The sequence below is a fragment of the Rosa rugosa genome, chromosome 5, assembly GCF_958449725.1.
Source record: "Rosa rugosa chromosome 5, drRosRugo1.1, whole genome shotgun sequence".
NCBI classification, from domain to species: Eukaryota; Viridiplantae; Streptophyta; class Magnoliopsida; order Rosales; family Rosaceae; genus Rosa; species Rosa rugosa.
This window is the reverse complement of record NC_084824.1, coordinates 11,942,596-11,963,523: the sequence shown is the minus strand read 5'-3', so window position 1 is coordinate 11,963,523 and position 20,928 is coordinate 11,942,596. Positions and strand designations below refer to the sequence as shown.

At 39.0% G+C, this 20,928-nt stretch overlaps 2 protein-coding genes across 3 annotated transcripts; both read right to left on the bottom strand.

The window, feature by feature from the left end:
• Positions 1-891: 891 nt before the first annotated feature.
• LOC133709873 (serine carboxypeptidase-like 45) lies at positions 892-3,812 on the bottom strand. The gene is made up of 10 exons (XM_062135807.1): positions 3,466-3,812; positions 3,273-3,374; positions 3,084-3,183; positions 2,518-2,606; positions 2,343-2,419; positions 1,970-2,251; positions 1,751-1,875; positions 1,572-1,664; positions 1,331-1,448; positions 892-1,238 (listed from the first exon to the last, which is right to left on the bottom strand). The coding sequence occupies exons 1-10, from the start codon at positions 3,704-3,706 to the stop codon at positions 1,089-1,091; spliced, it is 1,377 nt and encodes a 458-aa protein (XP_061991791.1). The 5' UTR covers positions 3,707-3,812; the 3' UTR covers positions 892-1,088.
• Positions 3,813-11,744: 7,932 nt separating this feature from the next.
• Positions 11,745-16,901, bottom strand: LOC133710619 (coiled-coil domain-containing protein SCD2). Of its 2 annotated transcripts, XM_062136732.1 has the most exons (17): positions 16,402-16,901; positions 15,879-16,039; positions 15,440-15,515; positions 15,261-15,302; positions 15,107-15,169; positions 14,976-15,025; positions 14,860-14,887; positions 14,630-14,704; positions 14,436-14,546; positions 14,301-14,361; positions 13,932-14,048; positions 13,710-13,831; positions 13,456-13,525; positions 13,314-13,355; positions 12,994-13,034; positions 12,290-12,416; positions 11,745-12,002 (listed from the first exon to the last, which is right to left on the bottom strand). In XM_062136732.1, the coding sequence occupies exons 1-17, from the start codon at positions 16,762-16,764 to the stop codon at positions 11,896-11,898; spliced, it is 1,656 nt and encodes a 551-aa protein (XP_061992716.1). In that variant the 5' UTR covers positions 16,765-16,901; the 3' UTR covers positions 11,745-11,895. The 2 variants fall into 2 exon arrangements, 1 of the variants encoding a protein (XP_061992716.1); XR_009846781.1 differs by lacking the exon at positions 11,745-12,002 and having other exon boundaries at positions 12,350-12,416; positions 12,868-13,034.
• Between the last annotated feature and the right edge of the window lie 4,027 nt (positions 16,902-20,928).

Sequence of the window (20,928 nt, the reverse complement as noted above, 5' to 3'; positions counted from 1 at the left end):
ATTTGCTAGAGGCACGAAAGTGCGTAATTCCCTAACAAACGTAGAGAGTACAAACCTAGGGTTCGAAACCAAGGTAAAAAAGAGCCCGAAAACACAGCCCAAGAAGAAGACCCCAGCTCAGGCCCAACCATGAAAGCTTGACCCAAGCCCATGATCCATCTGCAGTCTCCAATGAACGACCGCTGCCACCCGAAACCAGATCCCGCCACCGCAATCGGCACCAGCCCTCGCCACTGCCACTGACTTCCAGCCTCGCAGCCGCACCGCTAGCCCCAGCCTCGCTGCCTCAACCCGGGTCGAAGCCGGACCGAAACCACGTCTAAACCAGTCCAAAGCAGCCCGATTCCGGACGTCGCTGCCACCGTCCAACTCCTCGACCACGCTGCCGATCATGGAGATCCCGGAGGTGCCACATCGACCCTCGACCCGCGTTGCCCCGCCGCCCACTGAGCCCAAGATGTCTTCCGGTGCTCGTCGCCAAAACCGTCCAGCGCCGGACACGAGCCGTAATCCCTCTCCAAGAAGCTGCCGGACCACTAGTTTTCAAATTCCCGTCCGGCAGTCGCGTCGAGCAGGCGAGGTGAGCCAACGCTTCCCAAGCACGCCGCCGGACAAGAAGAAAAGTTGCAACCCTAAACCAAAAGCGATTCCGGGTTTTGTGGAGCACTTTCAATGACTGAAGGAGGAAGCTTGATCATGTTGTGTTACTTTGATAAGCATATATAATATTCCATTTTCTTTCATTGGCATACAGTAGTTCTGCACATTAATATCAATGGATTTCAGTGGGAGGAATTTACATTCAACTTCTTGTAATAGAAGTTTTAAATTAGTATAATTTTTAGGAAGCTCATCAATTATTTGAAACTAATATACAAAGGGAAACTTGAAGACTGACAAATAAAGCACTTCATTTCTTTCTTTTCATTTCTTTTTCCTTCTGATGTTTACAAAGCTCATCTACTTTCCACAGCATGGACAAACCTATGTGACAAGAAACAAATAACAAACAAATGAAATTCCCATGCTCAGATAGCAACCAAACTTCTTACAATCTCAATCTGGACCCTATCTAACTGATCAGTAGATCAGAATGCTTCTGGTAGCGGTCGGCCCTCCAGAAATGATTTAAACAGTACAAGTGACCTCTCAGGCTGCGAGAATGGTGCTTCATGCGATGCTCCTCTAATGGTGGCGAAGGAAAGCATATTACCATAAACTTGAGTCCACCCACCAACCTGAAAACAGCGAAAATCCTTTTATCAGGTCATAGTTCCTAACACAATCACCTGAAAGTTCTTGAGTTCTAGTGATTTGAAATAAGATTTACCTGCTGCCCCTCAAACCAGACTCTATAAGGAACGGTGGTATTTAGTTTTAGTTCCTCTGCAAGTCCATGAACTAATGTTCGACTACCGGTCAATGGAATAACAGAATCTTGGTCGCCACTGCAAGTGAAAAAAAGGCTCAAATTTTAGTGACCTTCTATGACCCTTAGAAGAATTCAAAGTAGAGTGATGTTGTCTAAATGCATAAAAGTATGGAGTAATACTTAAATAGCATGCATATACCTGTAAACCAAGACTGATATTCCTGCCTTAATGAGTTTGCCTACAATTGTGATTGTTGGTATCTCCAAATCCAGCAGCTCATAATCCAATACACTGTCATGAACACAGAAGACAATTAATAAGCAAATCAAGCTATCAGTTCAAGCTTCTTTCAAATTTATATAGTTGAAGACAATTACTTGCTGCAAACTGCCCATTTCCGAACACCAACAAGGCGAGCATGAAGTGCCTTCTGCACATCCAGCCTGTTTAAATAGTTGACTGTTTCATCTTCCACGCATACATCTATTGACTCAGTAACTTGCTGCAAGAACAAACAAGTCAAATCAATTAGAAGATAGATACCATTAGTGTGAAAATGAAGGCCGAGTTTCATGTTGTGATAAAGGGTAATTCACCTGGGGACTGAGGACTTTGGATTGGGAGAACACAGATGATATACAAACATCAAGAGTGACATCATATTTGTCAACAAATTTACTGGTTTCTCTGCTGACTTGACTCATCACCTTGGAACAAATAGGTGAAACCGAGCCTCTATAATATTCACTCACATATCTTGAATAGTTACAGACTGAAGTGAACATTTTGTACGTTGAATCTGATATCAATCCATGAGACCAAAAGAACTCGGATCTTGAATTGAAGTCAGTAGCATATTCTAGGACTGGATTACCCAACTGCAATGGGAACAAGAATTTTAGTCCAAAAGTATAGACATCGACAAAGTTCTAAGTTAGAAATTTGGTAAACTCAGATTTTAGTACTCACAGCAATTCCTTTTAAATTGAAGTGATACTCCTTGTTGAATTGGAGCATGAGTTCTGCTAGCTGGGGAACATAATGACCTAGTAATAATAAAAAAAGGTATCAGTTCCTCTATAGTGTTATTATAGTCATCTTGATTGAGAATAGTAATTTTTCACAGTAAACAAGACAATCATACCAGCATAGCTTTCTCCTGTAATAAACAAGCTTCTGTTTCTATATTGAGGGAATTTGTCCAGCCACTTTTGTAAGAACATAAGATTGTCCCTGGCTATAGATAGATAACAAGGACACATTTTAGAAATTAGAGGTAGCCTGTAAAGGTTAACTTTTGTTAATTCAGAAGAAAAATCCAAAACATCTATAGTGATCATAAACATGGCACATCTGTAAAGTGAACCCAATAAATAACTTAGCGCATCCCCATCATGAAATATTCTCCTGAATCTTCAGTGTATATAAAAAAAGAAATGAAAAGATTTCAAACGGAACTTTGGGGTAAAAAAAAAGAAAAGAACATACATAAATAGTTTCTAATTTCTGGAGAAATGATAGGAACATAAGTTGACTTGAACGTTCGGTACAGACTAAAGAGAGAGAAAAAAAAAAAAAAAAAAAAAAAAAAGGGGGTTCTTTTTTCTTTCTTATCATGCAAGACTTCTACTTTCAGGGAAGATTTGGAAGAAAATTCATGTCAATAAAATCACCCAAAAATGTAGACAAATAGAAGAATGAGAAACACACATGCCTGTAATACGGTCATTTACAGACTCATAAGAAGCGGTATCAGTTGAATAAGAGAACCCAACTCCAATTGGTGTCTCCAAATAGAGCATGTTTGCTTCTGCAAAATCAAATCAATGAGAATGTCAAACAATCAGAACCATTGGATTGTTATCAGTGAAATCACCAGACTCCGAAAGAAGTACATACCTCTATTCCAACTATATTCGTTTTTAACCAATACCTCTCCACTAGGCCTAAATGGCCCATTTTCAGAAAATGCTCCAACTCCCAGAGAAGAACAACCAGGCCCTGTACACCAAAATCAAAACCCAGAAAGAAAGAAAGAAAGAAAAAATTCCAAAAAAGATGGAAACTTTGTGAGTAAGAACTAGTGACCAACCTCCATTGAGCCAGAGAACAAGAGGCTTTGAAGCTGGTTCAATTTCAGCTTCAGCAAAGTAGTAAAACAGAGCTCTTTGTTTTTTCTCATCAACGGTAACATAACCCGAATAGTGCTGGAACCCGACTTGGGGTTGACCCGGCAACTGGGTAATTCTATCAAGTCTAGAAAGAGGGTAAGCTTCTGTAATTTGTAGCAAAACCAAAGCCATTGCAATGGTTTTCCATGGTACAGAAATCATGGGTTTAGTGCAGAGAAGAAGAAAAGAGCGAAAACAACCTTGAGAGAAGGATTGAATTGGGTTTTGGGGGGACAGCTGAGAAATGCTTGATGCTTATTCAGTGTGGGGGCTCAAATATAAAGAGGGGAGGGGGTATATCTTGTTTTTTGTAATTATTATTAATTATTAATATTGTTTTCAAGCTTTTTTCTCTGGGGACATACAGAAACTTTGGACCCTGAAACAGATGTGTGTGATGATCATGTGAGAGACTGTGGAAAAATGGGTAGGTTGAAATTTGGGGGGTAAATGATGAGTCAGCAGCATATGGGTGTTACTGTTCATGAAAATGAAAAGAGAGAATGTGATGTAATGTATGCACAGATGGCTACTGTATTCGTTTTCTTGTGGTAGAGAGTAAAGAGTAAAGACCAAGAAGTATTGCCAAAATCTACAACTGGAACTGGAAAAAGTGTTTTTCTTATAAAAAAAAAAGTGGAAAAAGGGTTTTGATTTTGATCAGGAAATAGTTGAAGGGGACGGGCAGTGGCAAAGAATTTCCACAAACAAAAAGAACAATAGTAGTTTTTTCGGTTTTAATTTATTATTTTTTTATGATATGAAGATTTTGGCATATTCACAGGCGTAAATGGAGCGAAATTTTAAATTTTAAATTTTCATAACTTTAGAGCATTGTATTTAGATATCGTTTAAAGACATGTAATATGTCGTTTTGAAGTTTGCGACAAGACGGGATAAAATTGAAATGTAACTTTTAGCCACTATAAGTGAGGAATATGCTATAGGCACACATCAAGATTCTTCGTCTCACCAAATACGTTGACACGCTATATTACCTCCCTAAATATTATAAAAAAAAAATAATAAAAACTATCAACATTTGTACCAAAAGGTGTAGAGTGAGCTACGAGAAACCAAAGTTTTTAAACTTTTAGCTCAGGTTTCCTTCTTCGGTCTGAATAAGTACATATGTAATAACTGATAAATTAATTCAGTAACTATTTAAAGTAGTCTTCAAAAACAAAATAAAAGAATTAGTGGCGATAACACATGAGCCAAACTATTTTCCACATTAAATGCTTTGGGTGAAGGCAAAGATAGCTTCGCCATTATTTTAACATGAAATAAGACAATATTTTGGCATTATAAATTTTATACACTTAATAATTTTCATGTTTTAAAGAAGTACAAAACGATTACCTTCACCAACACCTGCTTTAGTACAACATTAAAATTAACATCAACTAATTCACAATCCTCGTTTTATGTTGTTTACCATTACATTAAATTAATATTAACCTTGGCAGTTAACGCTAATTAAGCGGCATACAACCTTTTCTCCATGGTTTTGTTTATCTCACTCCAAAATACGACAAGACATATTCCGTTATTCCATATCGGTTTTCTTGTGAGTTGGGTAAAGTCTCCATCTTCCTCATTGCAACTTGGAAGTGTCAAACCCTATACTATTCTACTGAAAAAGCATCTTCATTGTTCAATACAATAACTTGGACTACCCCAACTCGTGTGTCGTTTTTTATATATTCACACTTTTACAGCCTAAATCCGCATGCACATTTTTTGTTTCCATCTCCACCAAACAAAATATACTTGCCTGGAATATTGCAGCATTTCTGCCTTTTGGGTCAGTTTTGAAGCAAGAGAGAGAGAGAGAGATAGAGAAGGTTGGGAAGTGTGCCCAGAAAACAGAGGTGGAGAGCAATGAGCATAAGCACTGTGCAATCGTTTTCTCTGAGTCTTGGGACGGAAGCAATGGTTGCACCTTTTCCTTCTCCAGCTTTTTGTTTATTCAAATTTTGGTTTGATGGGTTCTTTTGATTATGGTCAATTGTTTACAGGGGGAAAGCTTGGTGGCTTTTTAAATTAATAATGGTCTATTTTTCTATTTGGCCTAGACACGCATGCTACAACCCATAAACGAATGCCTTCGATCCTCCATTGGGCAATCTCAACTTGTCAACTGATGAGGGGCTAAGATAGCTCCGGGCCGAAATTTTAGAACCCTAAAGACTACATTATAGCCCCATCTCTAATCTAACTTGCATTGCATTTAGATTTTTAAACTCGATCATTTTGAATTTGACTTTCACCTGATCTTCACTGGAGATATATAACCATCGTGAGTAGGTATGTGTACTCACTAAAATACCATATGATGCTGGTGTGTGTGGACAAAAGAAGACGGTACGTACTACTTGAATGTGAATGCGATTAAGGTGTGAGAAATAGACGACCGAGCCTCTTTCCCATGAAGATTATGCCAGTTTTTATATCCATTCTAATACTCCGTAAGTTACTTTGGAACATAGAAGTCAGAAGTGGAATAAGAATTTGGTGAAATCATGAGGAAAACTGGGTAATCTAACAGAAGTCAGACCAACTTTAACTTGACAAAATGGAAGAATTAATTATGGCCATGATTAACAAGTGAAATCCAGAAAAGAGATCGAAACTTTGAAACTCTTATTTGTGTCTGGATGAGTTGTGTGTGGTAATGATGGGGTCAAGAGGGTAATGATTTTCACTTGAGCGTGTTGGAGAAAACATTTCAGTCCATGCGTGGCATGACAAGCTCTATAATGTGACGTTTATTTTCTTTTTACCCAAAGCTTATTTAGAGAGTAGAAGGAGACCTCTCATTTTGCAGAGACAAAAGGCAAAGATAAGCCTATCAAAAGGGTACTTGCCTACCGCATTGCTTCAATTTTTCATCTTGGAAACCTCCTCCACCACTTTGCCTTTTCTTTTCTTTTTTTTCTTTTTTCTTTTTTTTATTAATTTTTTTTTAGGGTCCCATCTCAGCTAACTTCAATACAAACTTTCACAGCCAAAGAGAAAAGTGCATTTATAACACTACTCCGCACCAAGCCAACCCAAAGCATAATCCAACCTACATCATGATTCCAGATACCAACTGTGATAATTATGAGGAAAAACATGATTTAAACGCCTAAATGTGGGGTAACAGGGTTTAGCGTGATTGATATAGGGTGATCTTGACAATTATATACGACGATGGATTTAAATTTTTTTCGCTATGGATGTAAGATGAAGTAACGCTTACTTCATCTTAATCTCTTATCCGGATAAGTTCCAAAGTGACTAGCTAGACTTCTTCACAATGTTCAAAAATAATAAAAAAGATTAATTAGCTTTTAGTTTGACCATTACTATAGTGGATGAAGATTCAACATAGTGCAAGCAGGTAGGTGTGTCTAGGAAGCTTCACATCCTCTATAACCCAGAAAGGGAAAAACCGATAGATGATGGCATTGGGTCAAAATCGCCTTTAGAATTCTAGTGTCTTTTTCTATAATCCTTTCGACCCTTCCCCATGCGTACCTTTTCACACAATTTCACCAAAAACAAATGCTCTCCTCTCTCATTTACAATTATTGGGGTGGAGTGAGAGTAGTGACCACCAAGAAGGGCCATATGGGCACTATTATATTCAACCTGCACATGCCTGTATCTAGCTTATTGATCCAAATGGTTTGTTTGGTTCTTCTTCTGATCTTACCCAGTTGCCCATACTTTAGCTTAGGGTAAGTTTTTTTGTTTGTGGAGTTTTGGCCCTACAATATTTTAGTACCTGGGTAGTAGTGGCTGCAACAGGACCTGCAGCGCGTGCTTAAGATGCCCGTGGACCAAGTGAAAGAGACTGGACACAGAGAGAAGGACTAGAGACAGAGGGGGAGGTTCATTTGAGAAGGGGACCGAGACCGAGCTCTACAGTACGTCTACAGAAGTGTGTATAGTCTTCAAGCTAGCTTTCCAACGGCCATCTTGACAAGGCTCCATCTATGAAATGACAAAGCCAGCTTCCAAGAGCTCTTATTGGATTAGATAGCTGAGCTCCTTAAATGATATATCTAATAATTCAAGCATTTGTTTTCGTTAGAAATTTAGAAAAAAAGATAAAGAATATTGTCATCATTTTTGTTGTAACTGGATTGTTGGTTATCTCTGGCTAACTCTCAAGTTTCAAGTATTAACTACATATTTCGGATGTAATTTTCTTTGGTTAATGATAAGATGTGTTTGGGTTGAGTCTCCCGGGATTGATTGACAATGATAACTTAAATAAATTAAATACGATTCTACAAGTCCTCCACTGCATGATTATAAATTTATAATACATAAATCCGTAGATGTGCTTGGTTGTTGTTATTTTAGTATTTTTGAGACATGAATACTTTAACTTAATCACTTTGCACCATATACTCTTTACTCTATTAACACATTTTCTCCTCTCAGTGGCCTGATAATATGGAGACTCTGTACAAAGTAAATCCACGGCGCTAATATACACCGACCAATGTCAAAAACTTTATTAAGTCAACCTTACATAAGGGTTGCATAGGTAGATGAGCGAATTCGAATCTTTTTTTTTTTGTTGGCAATTGAGAACTAAGATCAAATCACTTAATTTTGACAAATAATCATATAGATTTCATTAATACGGTAAGGCCAGAATGACCATTACATTCATAGAATAGTTTGTGAATTCCATTTGTGATTTGAAATTAATATGTGTCATGACATGAGCTTAGTATACTAAAACATGATTCTTAAAGGGTGTTTCTAAATGTACCCAACAAAATTCTTAGGGGTTTTGTCCATTTACCCCATTTCTAGGGATTTTTTTCCCCCTTACCCCATTAAGTTTTTTTAATTCCCTCTTACCCAATGCACTCTAAGAGTGTGTTTGGATGAGGGGAAAAATGATGTAATTTAATTGAAAGTGAGGATTTCATAATTCCTACAAGTTAATTCCCTCGTTTGGCATTATCAGATTGGAAATTTTAAATTTCTCTGTGGAAAAAAACGAAGGAATTCATTGTTTAAATTCCCCACTTCAATTTCCACCAAAATAAGTGTCATTTACGAATTCCTTTGCAATATTCAATTTTCATTTCCAAAACAAGGTTTTTTTCTATTTTATTTTTTATTTATTTTAAACTTTCTTAATTTATTACACATTTCAAATCCTAAATAGATACACCCAAACAATAGAAATTGCAATTAATGGAATTTTAGATTGATGGAGTTAAAGATTCCATTATTTATAAATTCCTACGGATTTCATAATTTTCTCATCCAAACGCACCGTAAGGGAGTCTTCCCTAATATCCCATTAAGATTTTTTTTTTGTTTTTAATTTTTTTTTAATACCATTTTACCCCTCACCCCTTTGTTACTTAGAGAGAGAGAGAGAGAGAAACCATAGGAGACTTCGCCGGAGCCAGTCACCGGCCACCGGAATCCGGTCATCGGTCGCCGGAATCCGGTCACCGGTCCCCTGATGCCTCCCACCGGAATTTGCTGAAAATCTCACCGGAAAGTTTTGTTGCCCCCAATAGACATCTATTGCCCCCTAATAGACGTCTATTGGCCCCAATAGACGACTATCAGCCATGTATTGCCCCCCAGTAGACGTCTATTGCCCCCCAATAGACGTTTAGATTACCAAAATGGTAATTCATCTTCCTAAAACTACACAAATAAAACTTTGATTAAAGAAAAAAAACGAGGTGATTACATCAATTGAAAACTTCTATTGCCCTCCAATAGACGTATATTGCCCCTCAATAAACGTTTCGATTACCGAAATGAAAACTAATCTTCCTAAAATTACACAAATAAAACTTTGATTAAAGAAAAAAAATCAGAGATTGTATCAATTTAAAGCGTCTATTGCCTCCCAAGAGACATGTATTGCCCTCCAATAGACTTTTATCAGACATCTATTGGGGGGCAATACACGTCTATTGCCCACCAATAAAACTTTTTTTTTTCTTTTTTTCTTTCCTTCTGGGCCTTCTGCCATCATGAAACTGGCCTCCATCTCATCAACTCTCTTCCCAAGGACCCCTTGTGCAGCTATTTCCACTGCCACCTCTTCAGACGCTTCATCCATCTTCATATCTTCCAACTACACCAAGATGCACAACCAATAATCAATGTAATCCAAAATTCTAATAACTAATTCATCATTCACAATTATGCTTATCCACTTGCTTCATTAATCAATTATTCAAATTGCAAACCGAAGATTTAAGAAAAAGAACAACTCCTGAACACAATCCAGCAACAAAAACCAACTGATTCGGTCTATATCTAATTTCAATTTCGTTTTCCTTTGCTTCAATTTCACGGCAAATAAACAAAAGGTAAGCAAATTCCAGAAAGTGATAAACCGGAAAAAGGAAATTGACCTTGGAATTTGATGGTGAGGTGGCCTGGATCTGGAATCGCCTGCAAAATCAGCCAAGATTGATGAACCAGATCATGTACAAATCATATTTATATATAGGTGAAATTGACAACTTACAGCAGGAACAGATCCCGAGAGAGAGCAAGCCGGCAATCTACACGGAGAGAAAATCACAGCGAGCAAAACCGAGGCGGAGACGAGGAGAGAGAGCAACGCCGACAATCTGCACGGAGAGAAAATCACAGCGAGCAAAAACACAGGCGGTGACCAGGAGAGAGAGTCTGGCGCAGGCGATTGCACCGAGGAGGGAGAGAGAGAGAGAGTTTGCGTCGTGTGTGGAGAGAGAGAGAGAGAGTGTGTCTGCGTGAGAAAGAGATAGAGAGGAGAGAAGGACATGTGGTTGTAATTCATTAATTAGACTAAGGGTAAAATTGTTATTTCAATTCAAATTGGGTTAGTGGGAATAAAAATCTGTTGCTGGGGTAAGTGGGATAACTTTGGCTCATTTTGGGGCTTTTGGTCAAGGACCCAATTTCTTAATACACCCGGCTACAAAACAATTGCCTACTAATTTCCAATTTTACCCTTATTTAAACCCAGCACCGGTACGCCGACCGTCGCTGACAACTTCAAGCTCTCAATTTCTACGTTTTCTCTCCTCTCTCACACTCATTACCCTTTCGTTTTCATTGCCTTCTCTTTTCAAACCCAAATCCAGAATTTTCACCCACCTTTTATTCCATTGTGTTGAATTGTTGTGGAATTGGGTTTTATGAGATATGAATGCCAGTCGGTTGCAATGGGCATCCTCGCCTGCCCTGAGCACTGGGCTCGAAACGTCGTCGTCTTGTTCGAAGCTGGGTTTTGTGAACTTTCGCGAAGGCGGTTGTGGAGATAGCTTGAAGACGAAGAAGGGTTTGTTTGTGATAAAGCCGAAGGATGTGGAGGGTGCGAGAACCGTGAATTTGAATGGGCACGCTGGGATTCAGGTAGTTTTTGAATTTGGGGTTTTAATTTTTTATTTTATCAAAACCATTGTTTCCCGACAAATTAGAAGACAACTTTTTGTAATCGATCCTCAATTCATCCATGAAGGGCCGTCTGGGTCCTTCAATTCTAACAATTCTGCTTGTGTTCTTCGTGGCTTGAAAAGTTGAAGGCTTTGGACTTTAGAGAGAGTCAGAGAGAAAGTCTCAAGCTTTGGACTTTAGAGAGAGAAAGGGCTCTCCTTTTTGAAGAGGCAAAAACGTTTTTGTAAGAGAATGAATGAATGACTCAGGTGAGGAGTTGAGGACTGCTGGCTGAGCATTTTTCCAACAATAGGGGTAAAATTGGAAATATAGAAATAATTTTTACTTGCTGGGTCTACATAGAAATTTACTGGGTACATTTAGAAACACCCTCATTAAAATATCATTATTTCATGATCAAAAAATTTTGGCAAGAAAATAAAAACTTGCAATTTTGGCCCGAAACTCGTGCAATTTTAGGGGCAAAATCATGGTGGATAAGTGTTTTTTTTTGTTTGGTAAGAGAAACTTATGAAATACAATTTTCATGGGATTAAAGCATGAACTGTAATTAGTATATAGTTTAAATTTGAAAAGACCATTTTTTCAATGCTTCAAAATAAGAAACTACAATCTCACCGATCAAGGAAATATTCACCCAATTATTTAGCGATCAGGTATTAGAAATGAGTCTTGGATGGTCATGCTGTTTCAGACTAGTTCAATGTGATCTTCATGATAGTTAACCTTGTAGATTATAAATCAGAGTGGAAGTCACAAAAAACTGGTATATTCAAATACATTATATACATTTGTAATAACGACTTACACATGCCTTTCAAGGCACAAATTAATGATCGAAACGGTACCCTTAGTTGCTGGAAAAAGAAAAACAAGAAAAAAGCCCTCCACTTTTCATGAGTACCAAGGGATCTTGACTATCAAGCCAGTTTTACCGTGGAAGAGTCTTGGTCAATTGTCTTGCGTGATTCTTCCCAAAGCCGGTGCTCGATCCCCAATTTCCTGAGTTCCATAAGCCCTTCCTCAACTGATAGTAAACATAGATATAAGCAAGAATCCAATCAAAAAATCCACTGTTAAATCTCAAAATATAGTGCATGTATTTTTTGAGAGGACCATGCGTTCATGTTTGGTGATAAGCGGAGATCACTGAACCTAGTCTGCTCGGACTATCTTAAAGATTGAATCAGTGACATTTCAAGGACTAGATTAACAACTGTGCATGCACAACCAGTGAAAAGTCCCCAAAGAGGAAGTTGAGCATTACTAAACAGGGGACTTAAGCATACGACACTAGGAACAAATATACATTACCATCAACAGCATCATGTGAAGTTGGTGCATGTCCACTGCGGTTAATCCAAAACTGAACTCTTTCTTTGGCAATGTTCTCCTCTATTCCATGTACTTTCGCTCTTCTCCAAAAGTAAGTAAGCCAAGCCTGTAAGAGCTGAATGTTGTAAAATAATTCGATTGTACAAATGTCTATGTGGAAAATGTATCATAAGAAGTATGTGAAGACTAGTAAGTAAGCCAAGCCTGTAAGAGCTGAATGTTGTAAAATAATTTGATTGTACAAATGTCAATGTGGAAAATGTATCATAAGAAGTATGTGAAGACTCGTGTGTCTGTAAACTGAAAAAATAAATGAAGGACTAGAGAGTTTAAACCATGCTATGATAAGAGACTATTTGAACATGTCATTAAAAAACCATGTTACTCGGTTTTGAAATAGTTTGCTTTATTCTAGTAAGAGGAGCCCTGTTATGAAGTGAAATGTTTAGCAAAAGAATTTGGTCAAAATAGAGTGCTTCAATAGTCTAGGACTCTAGGGCAAAGGTTGATGAAATCAAGCTCATTTATAAGACCCAATTGGGACAAAGGACTTATACCTGAAACAGACAGGTGTTCTTTTAACCATGAAAGTCATACTTATTGCAGTTAAAGCACACATTTAATTTTATGCATACACAATTTTAACTGAATGAGATACACATCCAGCTCAAATGAAAATGCACCTCCTTAAATAGAACATCCTCAGACTCCTCTGGACTCAACTCTGCAAGAAAACAATTGAACACATTCAGGTCATTATCACACACTATTGGAATCTTATCAACAATGTGGAGAAACTAGCGCTCAGAATTACATAACGGCACATTAACAACTGTCAGCGCATAATCTTTCCAGTAAATGCACATTCTGTCCAGTAATTTTAGTGCATGTTGATGCTATGGTTACTGATTTGTTGTTCTAGAATGAAACAACAGATTCCAAAGTTCATTTCTTTGTTATTGAAATACATTCAGTTCCATATCTAGGAAAAAGAAAGACATACCAATTGCCTCCATAAACTTTGGATCAGCCGGTGATTTCATATCTGAAAATATCAGTTATGTATGACAACAGTTGGATTGGGTAGCAATTATTACAAAATCAAACCACACATACCCAACAGGTAATAGAAGTACAATGCATACCCGAGAAGGATAGCCGAGCAGAGTTTGGTCGTCGTTGTTGGGCTAATGCAAGCACAATATTCTCCTCAACCTTCATTATTATATCCATTACACATGTTAACAATAAAGCAGTACATTACCAAAAAAGAAACATGACAGCTATATAAAGACAGACGATCCATGTTAATGATAATGCATGATGTCTTACTTGGAGAATTGCACAAGAAAGAACGATATAAGAGTGAAAGAAAGAGAGCAATGTATTAGAAATGAACCTTCAGGAAAGCAAGCTCCTTTAATCCCATTTCAACTGCAAGCATACTCTCAATGTTTCCTTCTCCAGTTAAATCGTTCAAGTCCTGAACAAGATTGTTTCTCTTGTCAGGATCATCATCACCTGTTCAATTCATGAAGTATTAAACCCTGGCTTAACTACTCCTATCACTACAGAAAAACAGAAGAATACCAACTGAAAACACAAAAGATAGTTCACTAGCCTTTTTCCCAGGATTCTTCCTTGGCTTTTTGTCCGGCAGATACAACCACCTCAAATGGAAGAGGAGCTAAGGACGACCAATGTTCGTACTTGGATACTGCAATATCTGCACATATACCTAAAGGCATAATAAAATTTGTGTAAGATAGAGAGTGAAACACAATAGATAAGCACCATAAATTCCAATTATACAAGAAGAAGCTTTGATTACTTAAGGTTGCTTTCTTTTAATCGTCTTGTATAGATGGTTAGTTGTTAAACTTATGTTTATTGATAAGCAATGATTAGTCCAAATATTTTTAAAGACTCATCCAAAGAGGACATTGCATTCTCTACTAGAAATGAAGATGTGGAAAATTCTGTAGAATACCATATTTTGCAGCCAAGCCCCAGTTACGTGCTAACCAACATCGCTTCAGAACTACTTCTTCCTGAAAAGTGGATTTAACAATTAAACCCTAGATGAATACTAAATAGGCTCCATGCAGGTACCCAGATGCATTACCATCTCTTTTTGAGTCAACACCATTCTTTGAGTCATGGATCGAAGGGCTTTAACTTCAGATTCAGCTCCATTAAGTTGTTTCATAATAGCTGCATTTGCTTCTTTTGCTTTCTGAATCAAACAACATTCTGTTATGCTCCAGAGTTAGCAATTCTTTAACTAGGCTGGCAAGTAAGGCATCATAGCATAGTTACCTGCACTTTAGAGTGAAGAGATGCGGCCTGTGTAGCAACTCCACCCTTTGGTTGTTTTAAATCTTTGAGAGCAGCCTATAAAGAGGAAGAAACCTCCTTAGAGTGTTAAAAGGAAAGGAATGTGCTCAGAGTGTCCTATGAACAATTATAAGTGGCCTAACTCAAACCCCATATTTAAGGTATGACAAAGGAATTTTGAAAAAAAAAAAAAATCAAATTTCCTTAATTACCTCTTTTTGTCGTAAGGCAGCTTCTTTCCTACAAAGTAAGGATAAGTACTATCAATAAAGAAAAATGACTGACAGGACAAAAAGCATGCATGAATGTTGATTGAACATAAGCATACCTGCTTAAAAGTTTAGCTTCCAATGACACACCTTCTCCAAGAGCAGCAACCTGAAGATTTGCAGACAGCACAGTTATCCATTAATAAGCCCAACTAAGACATTATGATGCAGCTTAATGTACAGAAATTACCTGTTTTTCAAGTTCCCTAACTCTGGCTTCTACTTCCTCACATCTCTCTTCTTCGTGCCGGAGCTATAGGAAATTTCCATAATGCAATAAGTTACCAATAAGTTAAACTACACTAATTACTAAATCAAGAGAAAACAAGGGGGAATTTGTGCACCTTATCAAGATTATTTTCATGCTCTTCTTGTAGCATTTCGAGCTGCAATAAAATGGATACTCAGAATACAACTTCAAGGAAAGGAAAAAAGAATAGCCTTCTTATTTCTTTAAAATAGATACAATGAGACACAGTTTGGATGCAGAAAAGACTGGAATGAATGTGGTTGGTTTTCGTACTTCATCACGCAGTGCAGAAGCCTCACGTTGATCTCCTGAATCTTTTGATTTATAATTTCCTGTTTCGGATACGAATCTGCAAGAAACCCCATCCATTATGTTCAAATTGTTGATCACCTAATCCTATACTTGTCTCCTATAGCTTACAGAAGATATTTGTTTAACAGAGTCACACCGAAAGGATTTGATCTGGCAGAAAAGCATGGGTAAACGGCATAAGTTTTTCCAAAAGCCATAGGAAATCTACTTTTTCATCTTTGATCAGGGTTATTGTATCAAAGCCTAAAAAGATCCTATTAGCAAGATACTGGACTCCTTACTCCTTATATTGCAGTCATGTGTTCAAAAGCTTGAAAATCATCATCAGAATCCAAAAAAACAGATAACAGTGACAGACCTTAAACAATTATATAAATGAGATCAGAAGAATATTATTTACCGGTTTTCTTTTTTCCTATTAATGGTAGGAGGGTCCAGCGGTGGAATAGATGTTGCAGTCTTCAATGTTGTTCGAGGTGGCACCAATGGAGGTGCTGCATGAAGAGCCCTTCCAGCTGAGGTTGAGCGAACTGATGCAGTGTCCTCTAAGTTCCGAGCTAACTAATCAAACAACAGAGAAATCCAATTAGATATACATCTGAACAGCTTAGTTTCTGGCCAAGCCCACACTCAATCAAATCTTCAACATTCAATTAAGCGAAGCAGAGTTATAAAGTAATTGACAGAATTCAAGTATAGTCAGACTGAACACTGCAGAGTCTATCATGATTCAGTGTAAATCAGAACACACAGAGCAATGTACTGCCAGAATTCAAATACAAAGAGCAACCAAAAACAACATTCTTGTTACTCAGACTCGATCGAATTGCATTCCGATCAATTCAGCGGATCCTAACTATCACCACAGTAAAAAAAAACAATAATCTGAGTAGAAGCGCAAAATCGAACTCTGAGAAATTTACCGCGGGTGAAGCCGATCTAGTAGAACCAGTCCTCCCGGACGGAACCGCAGGTTTAGCACCGGGACTGTTGGCATTCCTGACCAGAGAGAATGGTGGCGGAGCACTGTACCGGAATCCGAGATCGTCCTCATCGTCATCGTCGTCATCTCCGGTGTTCTGCGAGGCCATTACCTGAGCGAGGCGCTGAGCAGCGGCCTTGGCGGCGAAGTTCTGAGTGCGTTTGATGTTGGAGATTCCGCTGGCGGAGGAGGACCGCGCGTGGTGGCCACGCACCGGAGACATTGCTGGAGATGTGGCTCCTCCGGACTCGCTGGTCCATTGGCGAGTGTAGACCGGGCTATCGGTCCGTCGACTCCGGTCCATCTAGTGTTGGAATATCTAGTGGAGCTAGATCGTCGCGGACACCAATGCTCGGTGCTCGGAGCCTTAAAGACTCTGAGAGAGAGAGAGAGATATTTGGGGTGTTGATTGAAGAGACCGCAGTGTGTGAGTGAGTGTTGAAGATGGTTAAAATTTATGGTGGCGGTCATTTTCTGTTTACCTAAAAGAAAGACGGTCGTTTCAAAAAAAAAAAAAAATTAGAAAGACGGTGATTTTCGGAAATTGCAGGGAGATTCCTTGAATTTTCCTAATTGACATGAGTTATTGTTTATTTTTCCTTCTTTTTATTTGTTTATTTTTGTGTGTGTTCCATTTAAAAGACTTTTTTTTTTAAGGAAAAGAAGACAAACTATATTAAGTGAAATTGAAAAGTACATGGAGCGATGTAAAAATATCGAAAGAAAAACAATAAAGCATAACAAGATACACAAACGCATCTATAAAGTATGAAAATAATAAAGGATAGCAAGACGCGCAGACGCATCTAAAATTAAAGGTAACCATGTGACTTGATGTTGGACGACATCGCTGCACTGCATATGTCACGAGAGCAGTGTAAATATAGGAGTAACCGTAACCGTAACCGGTGATATGATCACCTAGGAAATGTGATTCGCTCACCGGGAGTTCGAAAGTAACCGAGGGTGTCAAAAACTCGAAAATTAGCAAACGAACTCCCAAGAACCAAAACAAATACCAGATCAATATATATGAGCAGCTGTCTCGGATCCAAGATCCGGAGTTGAATGCGACCCGGGTCCCAAATACGGATCCAAATCCAAAGTCAAATCTGACGGGTCAAACTTGATAAAGGCCCAGGCCCATCTGAAACCGATCTGGGCACCCATGCTTCAGCCCGACGTCCGGCCACCCTTCCCGAGCTGCACCGCCGCCCAACTGAGCCGCACCGCTGCATCGTCGACAAGGCCAGGCCGACCCTGGAAGGAGACACCCATCGCAATCCGTTGACCCAAGCGCTCCAACCTTCTGTCTCCCAAGATCCCGATCGCAGAATCCATTGCAACCAGGACCGCCGCCGGAGATGATGATGCAAAGTCGGACATGAATCCATTTAAAAGACTTGAAAGTTAATAAAAGAAAAAAAATACTAATAAGAGAACATATTTTATTGTCATTAAAATACCTCTTCGACAGATTGAAAATCAGGATGAATGTCGCGTGACTGAATTACTTAATATTATCATATATAGAATCCTTTCTTTTTTTTAATCAAAGGAGGTCAACCATTTATTGAAATTGAAATATTACAACGATTCGATGCCAAAATGCATCAATAAGAGAATAAAACAGTACGAAAGGAAAATTACAAATGAAATATAAAAACTTAATAACGCAAGAGCAGCAACGTCGAGACGCAGTGCTGATTTTACATACGGACTGCAGCCGTGTAGTGAATTGAGTAGTCGGTGGTTTGACTACCCATGCAACTCCAACGCACAAATTGACAAAAACCAACTTGGCGCCGGAATGAGGGCACTCTCTCACCTAAAGATCGAAGCCGGCCAAGGGTGTCAGAACATGGCCATGTTGGCAGACGATCTTTCACGAACAGATACCATAAAATTGGGTCCTGTAACCAATACCAGTAAAGCACAAGAGCCCCAGTCCATTCTAGCAAATGACAAATAGCCCAACAAAGATAGTGGGCCACAGTCCAAGCCCAAACTCCCACCCGGATCCCAGATCCGGCTCCATTTGCAAAGCCCAGCCAGATCCGGATCCTGTCGCCAACTAACAAGGTGCCAGCGCCGTCACACGCAGCCCCATGACTTGCAGTGAAACAAGCCGTCTTACTGCTATAGTCATCGCCGACCAAGATGTCGCCGCCCTCGTAGCCCCAACAAGACAGATCCCAAACTCGGAACCCTTTGCTTAGTCGGTGCCGATCACGGAGCCGCGAAATCCAAGACCAGCCCCATAGCGAATCTCGTCGCCGGCACGATCCCTTGCTGCCAAACCGCCTGCGACTTGGAAAGCACATTGCAGAAGAACGAACACCTGCAGATTCAAAACCAGAGGCAAGCAACCCAACCAAGAAAGGATCAATTCTTGTCAAACCACCGAGACCATCGTGACTACAAGGAATCCAATCTAGTACACCTGGATCCCCCAAACCCCAACAGGTTCCACCTCCATCTACCGTCGCCCATTCCAGCCTAACGCCTGCCCGACGACCCAACCCGGAGCAGCCACCGTAAAAAAATAGCACCAAACCCTCAAAATACTGACTCCACACTAACCCATTGCCCCCGAAAACGACAAGGGCGAACATACATAGGCCAAAGCCTAAAGAAATCTCCAAGAATGGAGTAGTTTCAGGCCGCGACCCCATATGAGGCGCCGCTCCTTAAACCCTAGCAGAGAGCGTAGGGGCGGCAGTCTCTTTTATCAAAACAATGATATATCATATATAGCATCCTTGTTAGCTAGGAAAACGTCTAAAAAAAAAAAGTAGAAAAATGTCACCTTTATCATTTCTTAGCATACAAATGTTTTACCAATCGTGTCACTTGGCATGAATTATGGACAATGATTTCCACATGTCTTACACATACGCGAAAGATGCCAAACATGATTGACATATCTCTTTAAGATGTCCAGTAGGCGAGGCCTCAAGCACAGTCCTCTTGCAAAGCTCAGTTTAGTTTGTATTTAAGAACATCACTTATAAAGGGCAAAATAAAAGTATAAGGTTTTCAACGAGAGACTCTAAACAATTTCACAATAGTTCTATTCAATCTATAGTCTTATTTGAAATAGAAAATGATATTCAGTGATAAATATGTAATAATTAAAAAAATATCAATGAGATGGTGAACTCGATCACTGTCGCCTGTCGGTCTTTAATTTTGAAGAAGCACTAATGTAGTTTAGAGTTGAGAGTATCATATTCGTCTGAATTTAATGATGAAAAAATGGAATACATGCCAAATTTCCATTAACTTATCTAGGGGTATAGGATTTGCAGCAGATCAATATGGTATGTCGTGTTCTTCCATTAGTTTATTCATCGATCAGCTATTGAATTTACCCATTTCGTTACATTTGAATATGACCCCTACATAATATGCTCTTTCACCCCCTCACTCAATCTTGTTCTTTCTTCGCGATATACTTCACCATGCACGGTCTTGCTAATCTGGTCCTGTTCCACAAACTTCCTGACAATGTTTAACCCTACAGATGCAGGCCAACCAGATAGTAGCCACAACGGTGACAGTGTGTGCCCCAAGATAAAGATCATAATAATCTGTTGCAAATTCAAGTGCCTCCAAGTTGCTTCTCCAGACAATGACGGCGTTCGATCGATGAATCGCTTCTCATCGATCCCATATTCTCAGGCAAAACCATCTTCTTGTAACCTTGTCTTCATGAGGTCGGATGTGATGTTGTCTTTTGAGTGCTAGTTCTATTGCCAAAGATGGGGGGGACATTAGTCGTTGCCAAAAGTTCAAGAAGACGATGAGCCTTGTAATATTGGCAATGCGTTCTGGTTCAAGAAGAAACGCCGCCCTTCTTTAAAGCCGGTACTCCGGTAGCAGCTCCGGCCCAAGCTACTTGCAACTCGGAAGCGTGGTTTTCGGATATTTGCAGAATAGTAGTAAGTCTCACTTCTTCTTTGTTGTCCACTATCGCTTTTGGGTTGTTTCTTTGATCACTGCAGCAGCTTCTGAATTGGAAACTTTAAAGCAAAAAATTGATGGACAAAGCTAGAAACGGGCATGTAATAGGGAGAGAGTACGATATGAATGCTTTTGATACTAGTTGATGTGAGTTAAGCATGAGATGAAGTACAAATGAAATCATATATGGTTCTTCAGCAAACTGAAAACATATGGATGATTTACCAACACAGGAAAACATATGGATGACTACTTGTGGTTTTTTGGCCGAGGATGTACAATTGTATGACAAATAGCATGCATCCACTTGTCTAGATTTTTGTTATGCCTCGATACATGATCGAATTCTAAGCAGTGAGCTTGTAACTTTGAGTTTAACGATGAATAGAATAAGGTAATTACATTGAAACCTTGTTCACACAAAGAGAAATAAAAGTTACAAAACCGCAGACACAGAAAAAGAATATCATTTGCATCCTGAAAAAACAAACAAACAATCGTA